The sequence below is a fragment of the Choloepus didactylus genome, chromosome 18, assembly GCF_015220235.1.
Source record: "Choloepus didactylus isolate mChoDid1 chromosome 18, mChoDid1.pri, whole genome shotgun sequence".
NCBI classification, from domain to species: domain Eukaryota; kingdom Metazoa; phylum Chordata; class Mammalia; order Pilosa; family Megalonychidae; genus Choloepus; species Choloepus didactylus.
The window spans coordinates 49,528,377-49,540,758 of NC_051324.1; the positions used below are offsets into that span (position 1 = coordinate 49,528,377).

Below are 12,382 nucleotides of genomic sequence, written 5' to 3' on the forward strand. Positions count from 1 at the left end.
CCTTTACCTCTCCCCCTGACCCTGCCTGCTGTCCTCTCACTTACCTCTGAGCCATAGGTCTGGGCCACATGGCACAGCATGAGGAAGGAGATGTCAAAGAGTAAGGCACGAACTGAGGCTGCTTTGGCTGTGGGAAGGATAAGAAGAAGGCTGGTCCCTCAGCCTAGGGTGAGGACCCCAAATCCTTGTCTGGGTTGAGAGGGGACCAGGATTCTTATCAAGGAAGGTCAGGGACCAACTTGGCTACTTCAAAGTGATGAGACTCAGGATCCTTTTCTTGGGACTCAATTGGAACATCATCCCTTCCTTGGAATCAAAAGACTCCTAGTAGCCTCCTCCGTGATATACAACCAAGTCTTAAAGGGGCAGGAGGAGGGACAGAGACAAACAGATGGTTTTGGAAGAATCCTTTTCTTAGCATCACCCTCTTTCAAGACCCCCCAAAAGCTTCAGTTAGTCGTCGCTCAGGGGAGGAAACAACTCAGCCTCCTCAATATGAGCAAGAGAGTCCTCCTCCTTCCCTCCATCTCCTCCTTGGTGCCACCTGGGTCCGGGGTGCACAGAGATGACTTACTGCTTTCACCGCTGCCGTGAGTGGTGAATTCATTCAAACTGCAGAAGGAATGGAGACAAGTCATGCAAATCAGGGCAAGGAATGAGTAACAGCTGGGGACTGGGGGTGCTATACACCCTCAGAGAGGTGGTCACTAGAGTCTCATTTACAAGTTAAATTTAAAATGAACAACATTGCTACGGAAAAGAGAATTATTTATATCTATTTTTAAAAGACATCCAAGGCCTAGAGAATGGCTCACCGAATGAAACAAAATTCTATACATCAAATTCCACGTCAATCAAAAAAGGCGATAAAATCGGATGGTACCCTGTTAATAACTGGGCAAACACAAACATGCACTTCCTCCATGCCTGCTGGTCAGCACCCTGTCCCCATAATGGACTCCTCCACTTCACCCTCAGCTGAAGAAAAGTGAGCACCTCAAGTCAAGAGAACTTGCACTTCCTCCAAAGTCTCTAGCTGGGGTGCTCTGCTTTGGCCTGTGATCGCCGGGTGGGCCCCAGACCTGAGTGCAGGGCCTGACCCCTATCCTGCTACCTCCTCCCTTCAGTCCTGGCCTCCCCAACCCTGTTCAGGGGTGCAGCCTTCCTTACCTGATGAACTTCCGGGCGAAGGTTTTAAGCTTCCCAGTGGCGGCAGCAGCAGCCAGTAGCAAGTCCAGACTCTTCCCAGACAGCATGTGGCCTAGGACCCCCAGCAGCCCCTCTGGGGACTTGGAGTGGTCTGCATCCATTGTCTGGGGACAAATCAAGAAATCAAGTCCTGAAGAACACTGAAGACCCCCTATTCCCAGGTACAGCCTCGCCACATTTCTCTCACTGCATGTCTCTATTAAATGAGACATCAGGACCTGCAATTCAATCTACATCTTTGTGACTCCAATCTGGAAAATCATTCCTAAAATCTACCTCTGCTCTCTGATCCATTCCTCTCAACTAAACTGGGATGACAGTGGTGGGATTGGGATGGGAATGGTGACTGCTGTGAGATTCTCCATGGTTTCCATATGAGGTGACGTGAGAGCATCTACCATGGTGCCTGGTATCCCAGCAGTGCTCAAGAAGTGTTAGTTTTTAATGGCAGCTTTCCTTGCCCGCCCCCTTCCTCTACTTCCAAAGCAATTATGTATAAAAGACATAAGAGAGAAATCCGAGGCCTCCGTTTATTTTTCTGGAAGTAGAGGGGATGCTGGGAATAGGAGAGAGAGAATCCTGGTGGCAAGGGAAGGGTGTGCTCACCTTGAGGATGTTTGTGACAGTGGGCTCCGCCCGGAGGATCAGCCCAGGGTTGGGCTGGATATTGGCATTTTCTTCTGATTTCAGCTGGGGCGCATGCTCCCGGTCTGCTGTGCTGGGGCCAGAATGAGTTAGTCAAGAGAAGGGAACAGGAATAGAGATAAGTTCTTGACACATTCCATAGTCCAAGCCCAGAAGCAGAGGCACAGGAAGGTGGGAAGCATATATGAGTCTTTGGGGTTGGGTGGAGTTTAAGAAAGCATATTCAATATTGCAATCACTTCAATTTATTGTTAGCCATTATTATCTATTTGTAAGTTCATTTAAGATTGAAGAGAGGTTTAGAATTTTTACTTTGATCACCAAGAAGAGTATAAGGTCAACAAGAACCAAGAGGCCAAGCTCTGCTCTGAAGAAACCAGTGTCTTCTTTTCCCTCCTGCTCCCTGTGACTCTTGGCATGGTCCCTGGCACTTGCAACCCAAATTCTAGACAGGAGGGGAAAGGCACCCAGCAGCCCAGTCTGGACATGAGAGAAGGGGCTCAAGGGGTCCCTGGAGTGGCCCAAAGGAGCTCACACTTACCGCTTGGCCCCAAGGTTGGTCACGCTGGCTTCGGACAGAAGGCCCTGCTTGCTACATTCTTGGAGTAAGAAGTTTGTACAGTCACAGCTGTGAGGAAAAAAGATGGTGAGGGAAATGGGCACACTGCTGGGATTTCTGACGGCTGGGAGCAATGGTCACTGCCTGGTATCTTCCCCCTTCTTCAGGATGAAGACACTCCTGAGTGCCTAAAGGAAGGTAGAGGGCTCTAGGTACTTGGCAACTGTAGGGCTGCTGCCTCCTGCCCTTGCCAAGGGGAGTGAACAAGGAGACAGAGTGCCCTGAGGCATCATCTGGCACAGAAGAGACAGGCAGGAGCCCAGAACACCTTCCAGTAGGGCAGGGGTGAGCAAGGGAGCACGCACTTGCAGCGCTGGTCAGCTTTATCCAACAAGGGTGTGAGCTTCAGCAGGAACTCAAAAGCACAGTTGACATCCTCAGTGAAGTCCTATAAAGAGTCAGAGACTTCCATCTGCTTTCAAGTTCCTCAATTGCACCCACCCCCTACAGCACAAGCTCACAGACACCTTTCTGAATGTAAGAGCCTTTAAGCCGGCCATGCCTTCCACTGGCTTCCAGCAGCTGGACAGGGAGGGGTATGAGGCGATGCTGCTCCCTGCATGGCCCCCTTGCCTCCTGGACAGCTCTGCCTGAGGTGCCTGGGTGCCTTCTGCCTGGAGCCCAGGAGTGTGAGCGCAGACACACACAGATGCTCAGGTAAACACACACTTCCAGCCTTCTCCCAGGTACAAGGACACACTACCACCCAGCTAGGGTCTAAATGACCCTTCCCTTGCCCTTGTTCTTCCAGGACAGAAAGGTCCTCACCTGATCCCAGGCCACCTCATCTCTTTTCTTCAACTCACCTTGTCCCCATGACAGTATTTCTTCAACTTCACCAAAACCTGTGGAATCTGGGGGATGAGGCAGGGGGAAGAAACAGGAAATTCAACTTATTCTCTTTTACCTAGAACTGAAGGCAATCCCTCTTTCCCCCTGCCCTGGGCAGAGGAACACTCCAGCCCTGGGAGTAAAAACACTCTTCAAGCCAAATCAGAAAGTGAAGGGTACCCAAGTGCTTGATGCCCCTCAGCCTCCAGGGCAGAGACCCTGCACCTCTACTGGCTCAACAAGGCCACAAGCAAACCCAGCCTCAAGGAGGACTGAGGCCCACTTTCCCTGGCTCCCTTCATTGCCCTGCACCAATGTGGCTGATGGCTGAGCTAAAGAGCACCTCTGTGGTAAGAAAAGTGAGTCTTGCCAAGTGGGCTAAATGTAGCTCTTGGACTTGCAGAAAAATAATCGATGAGAACTTGTGCTGGTGGGACCCGGCATGCTGGGCATGGGTAGAGGTCCAGGGTGTCTCTGTTTTCCTGAGAACCATTCCTACAGTGGCTCTCTGCTGCTCCCCAGGTACCTTGAGGAAGGTGAAAGCTGTCCACTTGAGCTCCTCTGTACCTTCAGGGGACTCAATGAGCCCCACAAAGCAAGCTTTCCAGATCTCCAGGACAAAGAGTGGGGTGGGGATATGCTGTGGGAAGACCCAAGGGGGGGGCATAAGAAGGTACCCCAGAAACCCTCCATCCTTCTGAAGGCTCCCAGGGACCAGACACAGCACATCACTTCCCCGGCTATATTGCTGAGAACCAGGGACATAAGATAAAGTGACAGAACCCAACAGGACCGTGATGCACTTAACCATGGAACAGGAAAAGTCCTATTTCCCTCAAGAACGACCAAAGAATCCTTCCCATCTGGGAGAGAGAAAAGCAACTCGTCCCTGTGGCCACAGCAGCCTCCCACCTGCATGCGCTTCACCATCATCAGCTGCTCCACCAGGGGCTGCATCTCCCCCGTCAGATTCATGGTGCCCTCGAGCAGGACCACTGCATGGACTGTGGGGAAGCCAGTCTTGTGCAGCTGCTCTGAGTGCACAGATAGCATTGTGGGGATGCTAAGGGGAAGAGAAACACAGGGGACAATGTTTGGAGAGCTAGGAGGAGTTGGAAAGGCAGGAGGAGGGGAAGGGGCCAGGTACCCCATCTTCCCACTGACACCTCAGGGCCTTTTCTCTCTCTCCCTTCACCACGGTGCACCCAGGGAGCCAGGTACCTCCTAATGAGTGTGCTGCACTGCTCAGCCTGGCTCCGGAGCTGGGGGTTGCTGAGATTGGCCAGTATCTCCCCAAGCTTCAAGAGTGAGTGCTCAATGGCAGTCCAGGAGGCTGGTGGAAAAAGGAAATACAGACACATGATGAAAAAAAGAGAAGAGGCAGAGACTGGCCCCCAAACTCCTCGACCTTGGTACCCTCTGGGCCCACAAAACCACACTGGGAGGACTTCCCTGAGGATGACATGGAGGTCTGAAGGGCAGCATGCATCTTTTCTAGAAGGGCAGTGAGCACCAAGGGCTGGAGCCCCTAGAAACTACTCCCCAAAGCCTGATTTCAAGGGGATGCCCCCAGCAGACTTTAGAGACAAGCTGCAACACAGCACAAGCAGTGGAGAGAGAGAGACAGAGGAAGATGAGAGTCCAGTGGCTGGAACAGGGAGGGTGTCCACAAGCCCTTTCAGGAGTTGGCCAACCCAAAAAGCCAACCTTGCCAGGGCCCACCCACTACCCCCTCTAGTCAGGCTGTGTTCCTAAATGTCCATCCTGTGTTTGCCCACTCCCTCGTCTGGGCCTTTGCTCTTGCTCCCCTCCCCACTTGTGAAATGCCTGTCCTCCCACCTTCACGGTCCCCCATCCTTCATGTCGGCTCAAGACCCAGCTCCTTTACTGACTTACCCAACTGGCCTAACCCACTGATCTCTGTCTCCTAAATGCCTGCATCCATGGTCTCTGCCACATTATTTAGCACTTAATTACAAGTCCCTCATCCTAGTTACAACTCCAGAGGGTCAAATGATGAATAATGGCACCAACTAGCCCATTAACCTCCATGTAGCATAGGGAAAAAAAACACACAAAAAGTCAAGACCTGAGATCCATTAAAATTAAATTAAGCATCCATTCAGTTTTCAGCCAATAAACATTTATAAAATACTCAAAATAAAACTGCTAATATAACACAATTTTATGTTGTGACCATCTTTCTGGACTTTTCACAGGCAGTAAAACATATTTTGAGAAGTCATAAATATACAAACCCTGTTAACTAGTCCTCCAACCAGGTCCTGAAGACCCAAGTGTGCTGCATTCTAGCATTTTCTGGATACTGGAGAACAAGAGACTTTGGTGGTCCCAAGTCACAGCAAGACTGTGGCCTTCAGGCCCTATGTCCAGAAATCCTGGGGTCTTCCCTCCCATCAGATGATCTGTCTGTTCTCAGGCTCTGGAGGGTTCCAATATTTAGCATCTGACTTTCAAGAGGTAAATGGCACAATAGGCCTGACAGCAGACAGTTTCTGTGTTTAATGGGATGTTTTAGGTAACACTCAAGAGTCATTTGCTTTTAAATCATGAGTAATATAGTGACAAAGACAAGGATGGACTGTGTGCTCAGCGGGTCCTCTGATTTTTTCCCCATGTATGTTATATATTAGTCTTGCTCTCCAACTAGCATGTAAGCTTGTTGAGGGCATGGACCCTACCACATGCTTCCTAGGTGGCCCACCTCCCCCCACCCCCAGCACCTGGCGTAGTGCTGGGCATATGATAATGCTCAGTAAATACCTGTTGGTTGATTGGCTCGGGTGCCACCCTGCCCAAGTCCCTGGGATGTATGCAATGCTTATGGGGAGAAAAAAAAGGAAGTGGAATGATTTCAGATCCTCCTGGAAAGAAGTGGGATGGCATCCTACCTCTCCCCTCTCAATTAAAGAACTGGCTATGGGAACAGTGGCAGGTGGGGCTCAGGGGAATCGGGGGACATACAGGCCTCCTCTAGTTTGGCGATGTGGAGCAGGGCCCGGTTCTTGGTGCTGCTCAGGGTCTTCTCCAGGCGCTGCAGGCACATGGCAAGCTGCTTCTCCCCAGCTGCTCGAGTACCAGCCTCCAGTCCCTCCCGGAACCGCTCTGCAGAGGCTGCAGTGCAGCGCAGCAGCCAGTGGAGGGCGCTGAGAAGGGCTCGGCAGAGCCCAATGCACTCCTCTGCTTTGCCGTGACAGCTACCGGGAAAGGATGCAAAATTTGTCTCTGCTCCAAGGGTTGAAATTGGACTCAAGCCATTATCCCCCAGAGTCTTTGGCACTCCCCTACTAGGGAACATGTTTGGGAAACCAGCAAAGTCCTAGGGAAGGCACCTAGTCCATTCTGCTTCCACTGGACAAGATTTCAAATAAGATACTCCAAATAGAGAAGAGGCATTTTGTCCTAAGGAAATAAGCAAAAAGGTTGGGGAAGGGTGTGTGCAGAAAGGCAGGTGGGAAGAAGAAATGTGGGAACCCAAAGAGTTGGCCTCAGTCAATGTGCTAGGAGCTGCTCCTTTACACTGAGACAATGCCAAATGGTTGGGAGCCCCCCACCAATGGCACTACCTCAGTTGGTCACAAAACATGTCCATGACGTCCAGCAAAGCCTGGACACACAGGTCCCGGGAAAAGTCATCAAACTGTGGAAAGAACAGCAGAGATGTTACAGAATGTCCCAGTCAATCCCGGAGTTTCACAGTATAGTTCAGGATTCCAGCTCATCTTCCCACCAGGTTTCAGACTTAGTATCCATTTGGCGTTGGAAATGGGCTCCTAATTGCCAGCCCCCACATCCCAAGATCCCCCTCCCTCCCAGGGAAGGTCAGCAGGTCCAGCCAGAGGTATTATGTGCTGCCTGTCTAGCCTCAGAGGTCACATGACTGAGGCAGCCAAGGAGGTAGAGCCTTGGCCACCACTACCACATCTCTGTCCTTCTCCCCCAACTAGCCCTCTGAGTAGCTAGTCATACCTTACTGATAGCTGTGAGGACGGAGGAATAGGACACCATCTGGAGGAAAAAAAGAAAGAAAAAGCACTAACTTAAGTAATGTTCAGACAGCTATACCCCACACAGTGGAGAAGAACAAACAATGAGGCTGCAGCTCTCTTGAAACCTCAACCTCACCAGGAGGCCTTCCGCAGCTCATTAAAAGACAAGTAGTAGTAACACTATGCACTGTCCCAACCTGCTCCTAGCAGACTCACTGCAAGTGATATCATCAGCATAAATTCACTGAGAAGCTTATTTGGGGGTAGTAAAAGGTGCCACATTTCACATTCATATGCTATTCATGTCAACCATAAACAAGGGTTAATTGCCTGCTGGTGGGTGGAAAAGTAGGCAAGAGTGAGGATATGGTACTTTGCTCCTACAGCTTCTGTTAAGAAGAGTGATTTTTATTTGGACAAGAACTAGAGGCAAACATTTCTCATACTAAATATTTCAAGGTAGTAAATTTCATTACATAAAATCTTACTTTCTCTAGGACTTACTACACTTCCTCCAAACACCTTCCTAATCAACTCCTACCCCAACCTCCAGCCCAAAGCTGAAATCTTTCATTACATTCACCACACATAAGAGTGCCTGTCACTCACACTAAATAAGGAGCACCTAAGAACAAGGGCTCTTTTACTCAATGATCATCACAAACTTCTTGATAATGTCTGTAGACCGGAGAAATAAAACACATTCTTAGATGACCATTTCCTGAAGTTTCTTCCAAAGCTTTCCTGTCCAGAAGGGAAGTCACTAGTCACATGTGGCTGTTTAAATTTAAGTTAATTACAATTGAATAGAGTAAAAACTTCAGTTCCTCAGTCATACTAGCTACATTTCAAGTGCTCAGTGTCATAGGTTTGTCTCTTTACACCTCAAACCTATGATCTCCATTAGAAAAGGGCTGAGACTAATTAGGTCGTGATTCAGTTGGTTTGGGCTTCATCAAGTAACCTCCCATTCAATTAAGAGTATAGGGACAGACAACAGTTTAAAAGTAAAGAGCACTCAAGACAAGAATTCACCTTTAAGACATTTTTACTAAAGGATCACTTAAGGTAAAAGGAACAAGTTTACAATGTAAAAATTAATTGATACATTACCAAGCCTGGGAGCTGGGAGCCCCCCGGCTCCTCCAGATGCAGCTGGACACAGATCAGAGAGCTCCCCTTTGTCCCAGTTACAGAGAATTTATAGCACTTTTGGTTTACGTTCAATCAGATCATATTCTATTTTTACATTTAAACCAAGAGTATACATGATGCATTGTGAACATGAGTGGTTCAAGACCAAAGGAGGGTATCCACAGCGTTATCTAAGACTTAGCCTTGAATGCCTGTAAAACTCTACTAAAAATATTTTTACTAATTAAGCTATGATTTCTGTAAGAGCAATATAACATACTTTTACTTGTATAAAGACTAAAAATTAGAAAACAGATTACTATTACTTGTCTCTAACTTGTTAATCTAGTTTTTTTCATTTTATCCTATTGATTAATTTAGCCATTACATCATATCGATAAACATACATTTGACTAGGACTGTATTCATCCTTGCTACATTATTTATGACTTCTCTATGATTAACATAACGGCTGCAGTCCATCCTGTTTTCACAGAGGACTAGGTGATTACATGTTATCTGTATCTAAGAAGGTTGAGAGGGCCTTTCTGCTTTCTTGGAAACATTCACAGTCCTTTTAACTGTTTAGCTTCTCCTTCAGTATAATTTTCTAATATGGGACTTGAAGGGTATGAAACATCTGTCCCAGTTATTATAGTAAGGCCTTTCCACTTTTTATCATTTGGAAATTGTACTTGAGTATTTTTAGGTAAAAGTTCTGTTAAATATGCTTCCATATCAGAAGGAATAACTGGTTTTTTACTATTAGAACAGAAAATACGAGAGTAGCATAGAGAGGAGTCAGCATCCTCACTATTAGATTCCTCAGTAGAGGTATTATCCCACGACATCAGGAGCTCAGCGAATTGTATTTAACTAATGTTTTTATAAAATAGTTAAATTTTCTGGCAGTGCTTTGTTACAACTAAACCAGATATTTATTTGCAAAGTGCTATACCCTTATAATGAACTCTATATTGCACAGCACAGATACAGAACATTGCTATCATGAAAGAAACGTCTATGTTATTCCAGAGTTTCATTAAGATGTTAGACTTTACACACACAAACACAAACACACGGCTTCTGTCTGAAATTAATTTGAGAAACCCTGGATTAAACATTTAACACAGAGTTTTCTTTACTGTTGGACTTCTCAGAACTATAATATACCTGTATACAATGACAATCTCTAAGATAAAGCAAGCAATACTTTTCAAACTTACTTGAACAAGGAGTCTCACTTAACTAGTATTTCCAAAATACATTTGGGGAAAATCTGTCTGAACAGTGAGTACCCTATGGACAGAGACAATGTTAAATTTCCATTTTTCTAGCACCTAGTCCAGGGCCTGGCACTTAGGAGGTCCTCCTTAGTAAGTTTTTATTGCTTTGAATTGATGGATTCTCTTAACTAGATGCACTCTGAAAAATGTTAACGTGAAAGCAAATCTCTGTTAATAAAACCTATTCATCGCCCTCATAAGACTGGACATCTATTTCAAAGGGAAAAAAATTCTTTGCCTTGAATGAAATTAAACCCTACAGCAAATCTTTTTAAGTTTTCATATTTTTAAAAATACTTAAAGCATGCTGATAAAATATGAAAAATACTATATAAAATACTTACCACAGTGTACTCAAAATCAGAGGCAAAATACACCAAAACAGAATACAAAGACAGAAACTGTTAAGATAATCACCTGCCTCAAGGGCCAGCTCCACTAGAGGAGTGACAATCCCCAAAGCTTGAAGAAAGCTAAGTCAGCCTCAGCGACCTCATTATGGTGGATTTTACAAGCCTGGTAATTCCCTCCATGAATAATTTCTTCATCACATGAACAGACTGCTTTCTCGTCAGACACCCTTAACTAGTATTCTTGCATGAATGGGAGCAAAACACAGAGAAGGCTTAAATATACGATTAGTGTTTAATGCCACTATCAGTGGGACATATTGTGAAACCACAGCTAGTGTCTGACAGTGAACAGAAAGTTGGGCGCCTGCCTGGGCAGGATGACCATAACATTCCAGGAGAGGGTTTGTTTATTTATAACTGATGTCCCCATAGCAAGAGCTTGGCAAAGAATTGACCCTTACTGGATACCAACCTGTAGGGGGAGCTGGGTGTTCCCACTAGAAACTGACCCCAAACTACCAGAATAGAAATCCCAAATTCTGTGTTTTCTGAGGGATAGCATTTGTTAAAATGAACTTATGGTCTTCACTTCAGAATTCTGTTAAGTAGGTTTTTGCTAACCCTATCAATAAAGCACCGCCACTCAAAAGACCTAAAAATACTTTCCACATGGTGAACTGTTTTTCACAGTAGGATTTAACCTATTTCAGTCTTAATATTTCCATCAACCTACAAGCTCTAGATGGCCACAAGGCCCCAGAGGCCAGAGACCATCTGTGCAGCTCAGTCCATGAGTGCCGAGCCCAGACCAAGCATCAGTAACACCATGACCCCACAGCGGCTCTCTAATCCTCTCTGCTCTGCCTCACACTCAACACCCCCAACTACTCCTGAGTGCCCTCTACATGCACAGCACCGGGCCAAAGAGCCTCTTGACTCCACAGGGAGAAAAAAACAGCTGCATGGCACTTTACAGGTCACAAAGGTCTTTCATACAGATTTAATATATTTCTTTCTCTTGACTGCTGCTCCCTCTTGCCTTTCCCGTCATTGTTTACGCATCTCAAGATTCTTCTAGGCTTCCCACAGACCCTACATTTTCATTTAGTCACCATCTTCTCTCTCCTGTTCTTCTGATATGTAAGAGTTTTCTACACTCATTGTCTCTACCTCCCCAATCTTCCATTCACTCTGCAACCGACTCCAATCACTTTTCTGTTCTCAGCACTCCATGAAACTGCTCAGTAAGGCCATCAACCAATTTGCTGTTGTTAAACCCAATGGCTACTTCTCAGTTTGATCTTACCTGACCTCTTTGCAGCATCTGGTGCCAATAAATACTCCTCCCTCATTGCTCAATCCCTCTTCCCTTGGCTTCTCTTAACAGAAGACTCCCTTGCTTTTCTTCTTCCATTTCTGACTCCTTCTTTTCAGATTCCTATGAGGAATTATTTTCCTATGCACGTTCCTTAAATATGATTGGTTCCTCAGGAAATTAGCTTAGGTCACTTTTTTGCTTACTCTCCATACTCTTTCTGAGCAATTACACCCCACGTCCATCCCTTCAATAATCACCTGCAACTGATGACTCCTAAATCAATATCTCCAGTCTAGACCTTTCCTTCTGAGTTCCAGACATATATGTCCAACTACCTGCTGAGTATATTCTCTTTGAAAGCCCACAAAGGCACTTTGAATTTAACAACACCAAAATCAAACATGTCATCTCTACCCATTACCCGCATCCCAACCCTAAGATAATCCTACTCTTCTTCCACTGTTTCCTAATGATCCTATCAGCCATCCAGTTGCCCAAACCAGAAACCTAGGTACTTATCCTTGGCTTCTTCCTCTCCTTCACTCCCCTCCTCCTGCTAATTACCAAATCCACTGAATTACATGTCTGCATATGGTCAAATTTTAGGTGGCTATATGTTTCTAGACTTTAAAAGAAAAAAAAAAACACACACACACACACAGTGCATTATACAATGCAAACAGTGAACCCTAATGCAAACTGTGTTCTATAATTAATAGTGTAAGTATAATAATATTCTCTCATCAATTGTAACAAAGATACCACACTAATGTAAAAAGTTAATAATGGAAGTGGGTATATGAGAACTCTGTATTTTCTGCATGATTTTTCTGTAAACATAAAACTTCTCCAATTAAAAAAAAAAGAATTTTGGGGGGTGATGAAAATGTTCTAAAATTGATTGTGGTGATGGATGCACAACTCTGTGAATATACTAAAAATGACTGAACTGTATACTTTAATTGGGTGAATTCTAT

General features: G+C 45.9%; 1 protein-coding gene and 1 non-coding gene across 5 annotated transcripts in view; both read right to left on the reverse strand.

Moving 5' to 3' along the window:
- Positions 1 to 12,382, reverse strand: part of MED24 (mediator complex subunit 24) — a 48,377-nt gene that overhangs the window by 6,407 nt on the left and 29,588 nt on the right. For 3 of the 4 annotated variants that reach the window (XM_037809426.1, XM_037809425.1, XM_037809427.1), the window contains 14 exons: positions 7,295 to 7,333; positions 6,892 to 6,965; positions 6,290 to 6,522; positions 6,089 to 6,145; positions 4,526 to 4,637; positions 4,217 to 4,367; positions 3,831 to 3,944; positions 3,280 to 3,327; positions 2,779 to 2,861; positions 2,396 to 2,482; positions 1,816 to 1,927; positions 1,171 to 1,313; positions 575 to 612; positions 45 to 127 (listed from right to left, as the gene is read on the reverse strand). In XM_037809426.1, coding sequence (XP_037665354.1) covers positions 45 to 127; positions 575 to 612; positions 1,171 to 1,313; positions 1,816 to 1,927; positions 2,396 to 2,482; positions 2,779 to 2,861; positions 3,280 to 3,327; positions 3,831 to 3,944; positions 4,217 to 4,367; positions 4,526 to 4,637; positions 6,089 to 6,145; positions 6,290 to 6,522; positions 6,892 to 6,965; positions 7,295 to 7,333 — 1,374 coding nt within the window. The remainder of the gene's footprint in view (positions 1 to 44; positions 128 to 574; positions 613 to 1,170; positions 1,314 to 1,815; positions 1,928 to 2,395; positions 2,483 to 2,778; positions 2,862 to 3,279; positions 3,328 to 3,830; positions 3,945 to 4,216; positions 4,368 to 4,525; positions 4,638 to 6,088; positions 6,146 to 6,289; positions 6,523 to 6,891; positions 6,966 to 7,294; positions 7,334 to 12,382) is intronic. The other variant, XM_037809424.1, reaches the window with a different exon arrangement.
- LOC119515035 lies at positions 212 to 316 on the reverse strand. The gene has a single exon (XR_005212932.1). It is a non-coding gene; the product is annotated as a small nucleolar RNA SNORD124 (small nucleolar RNA).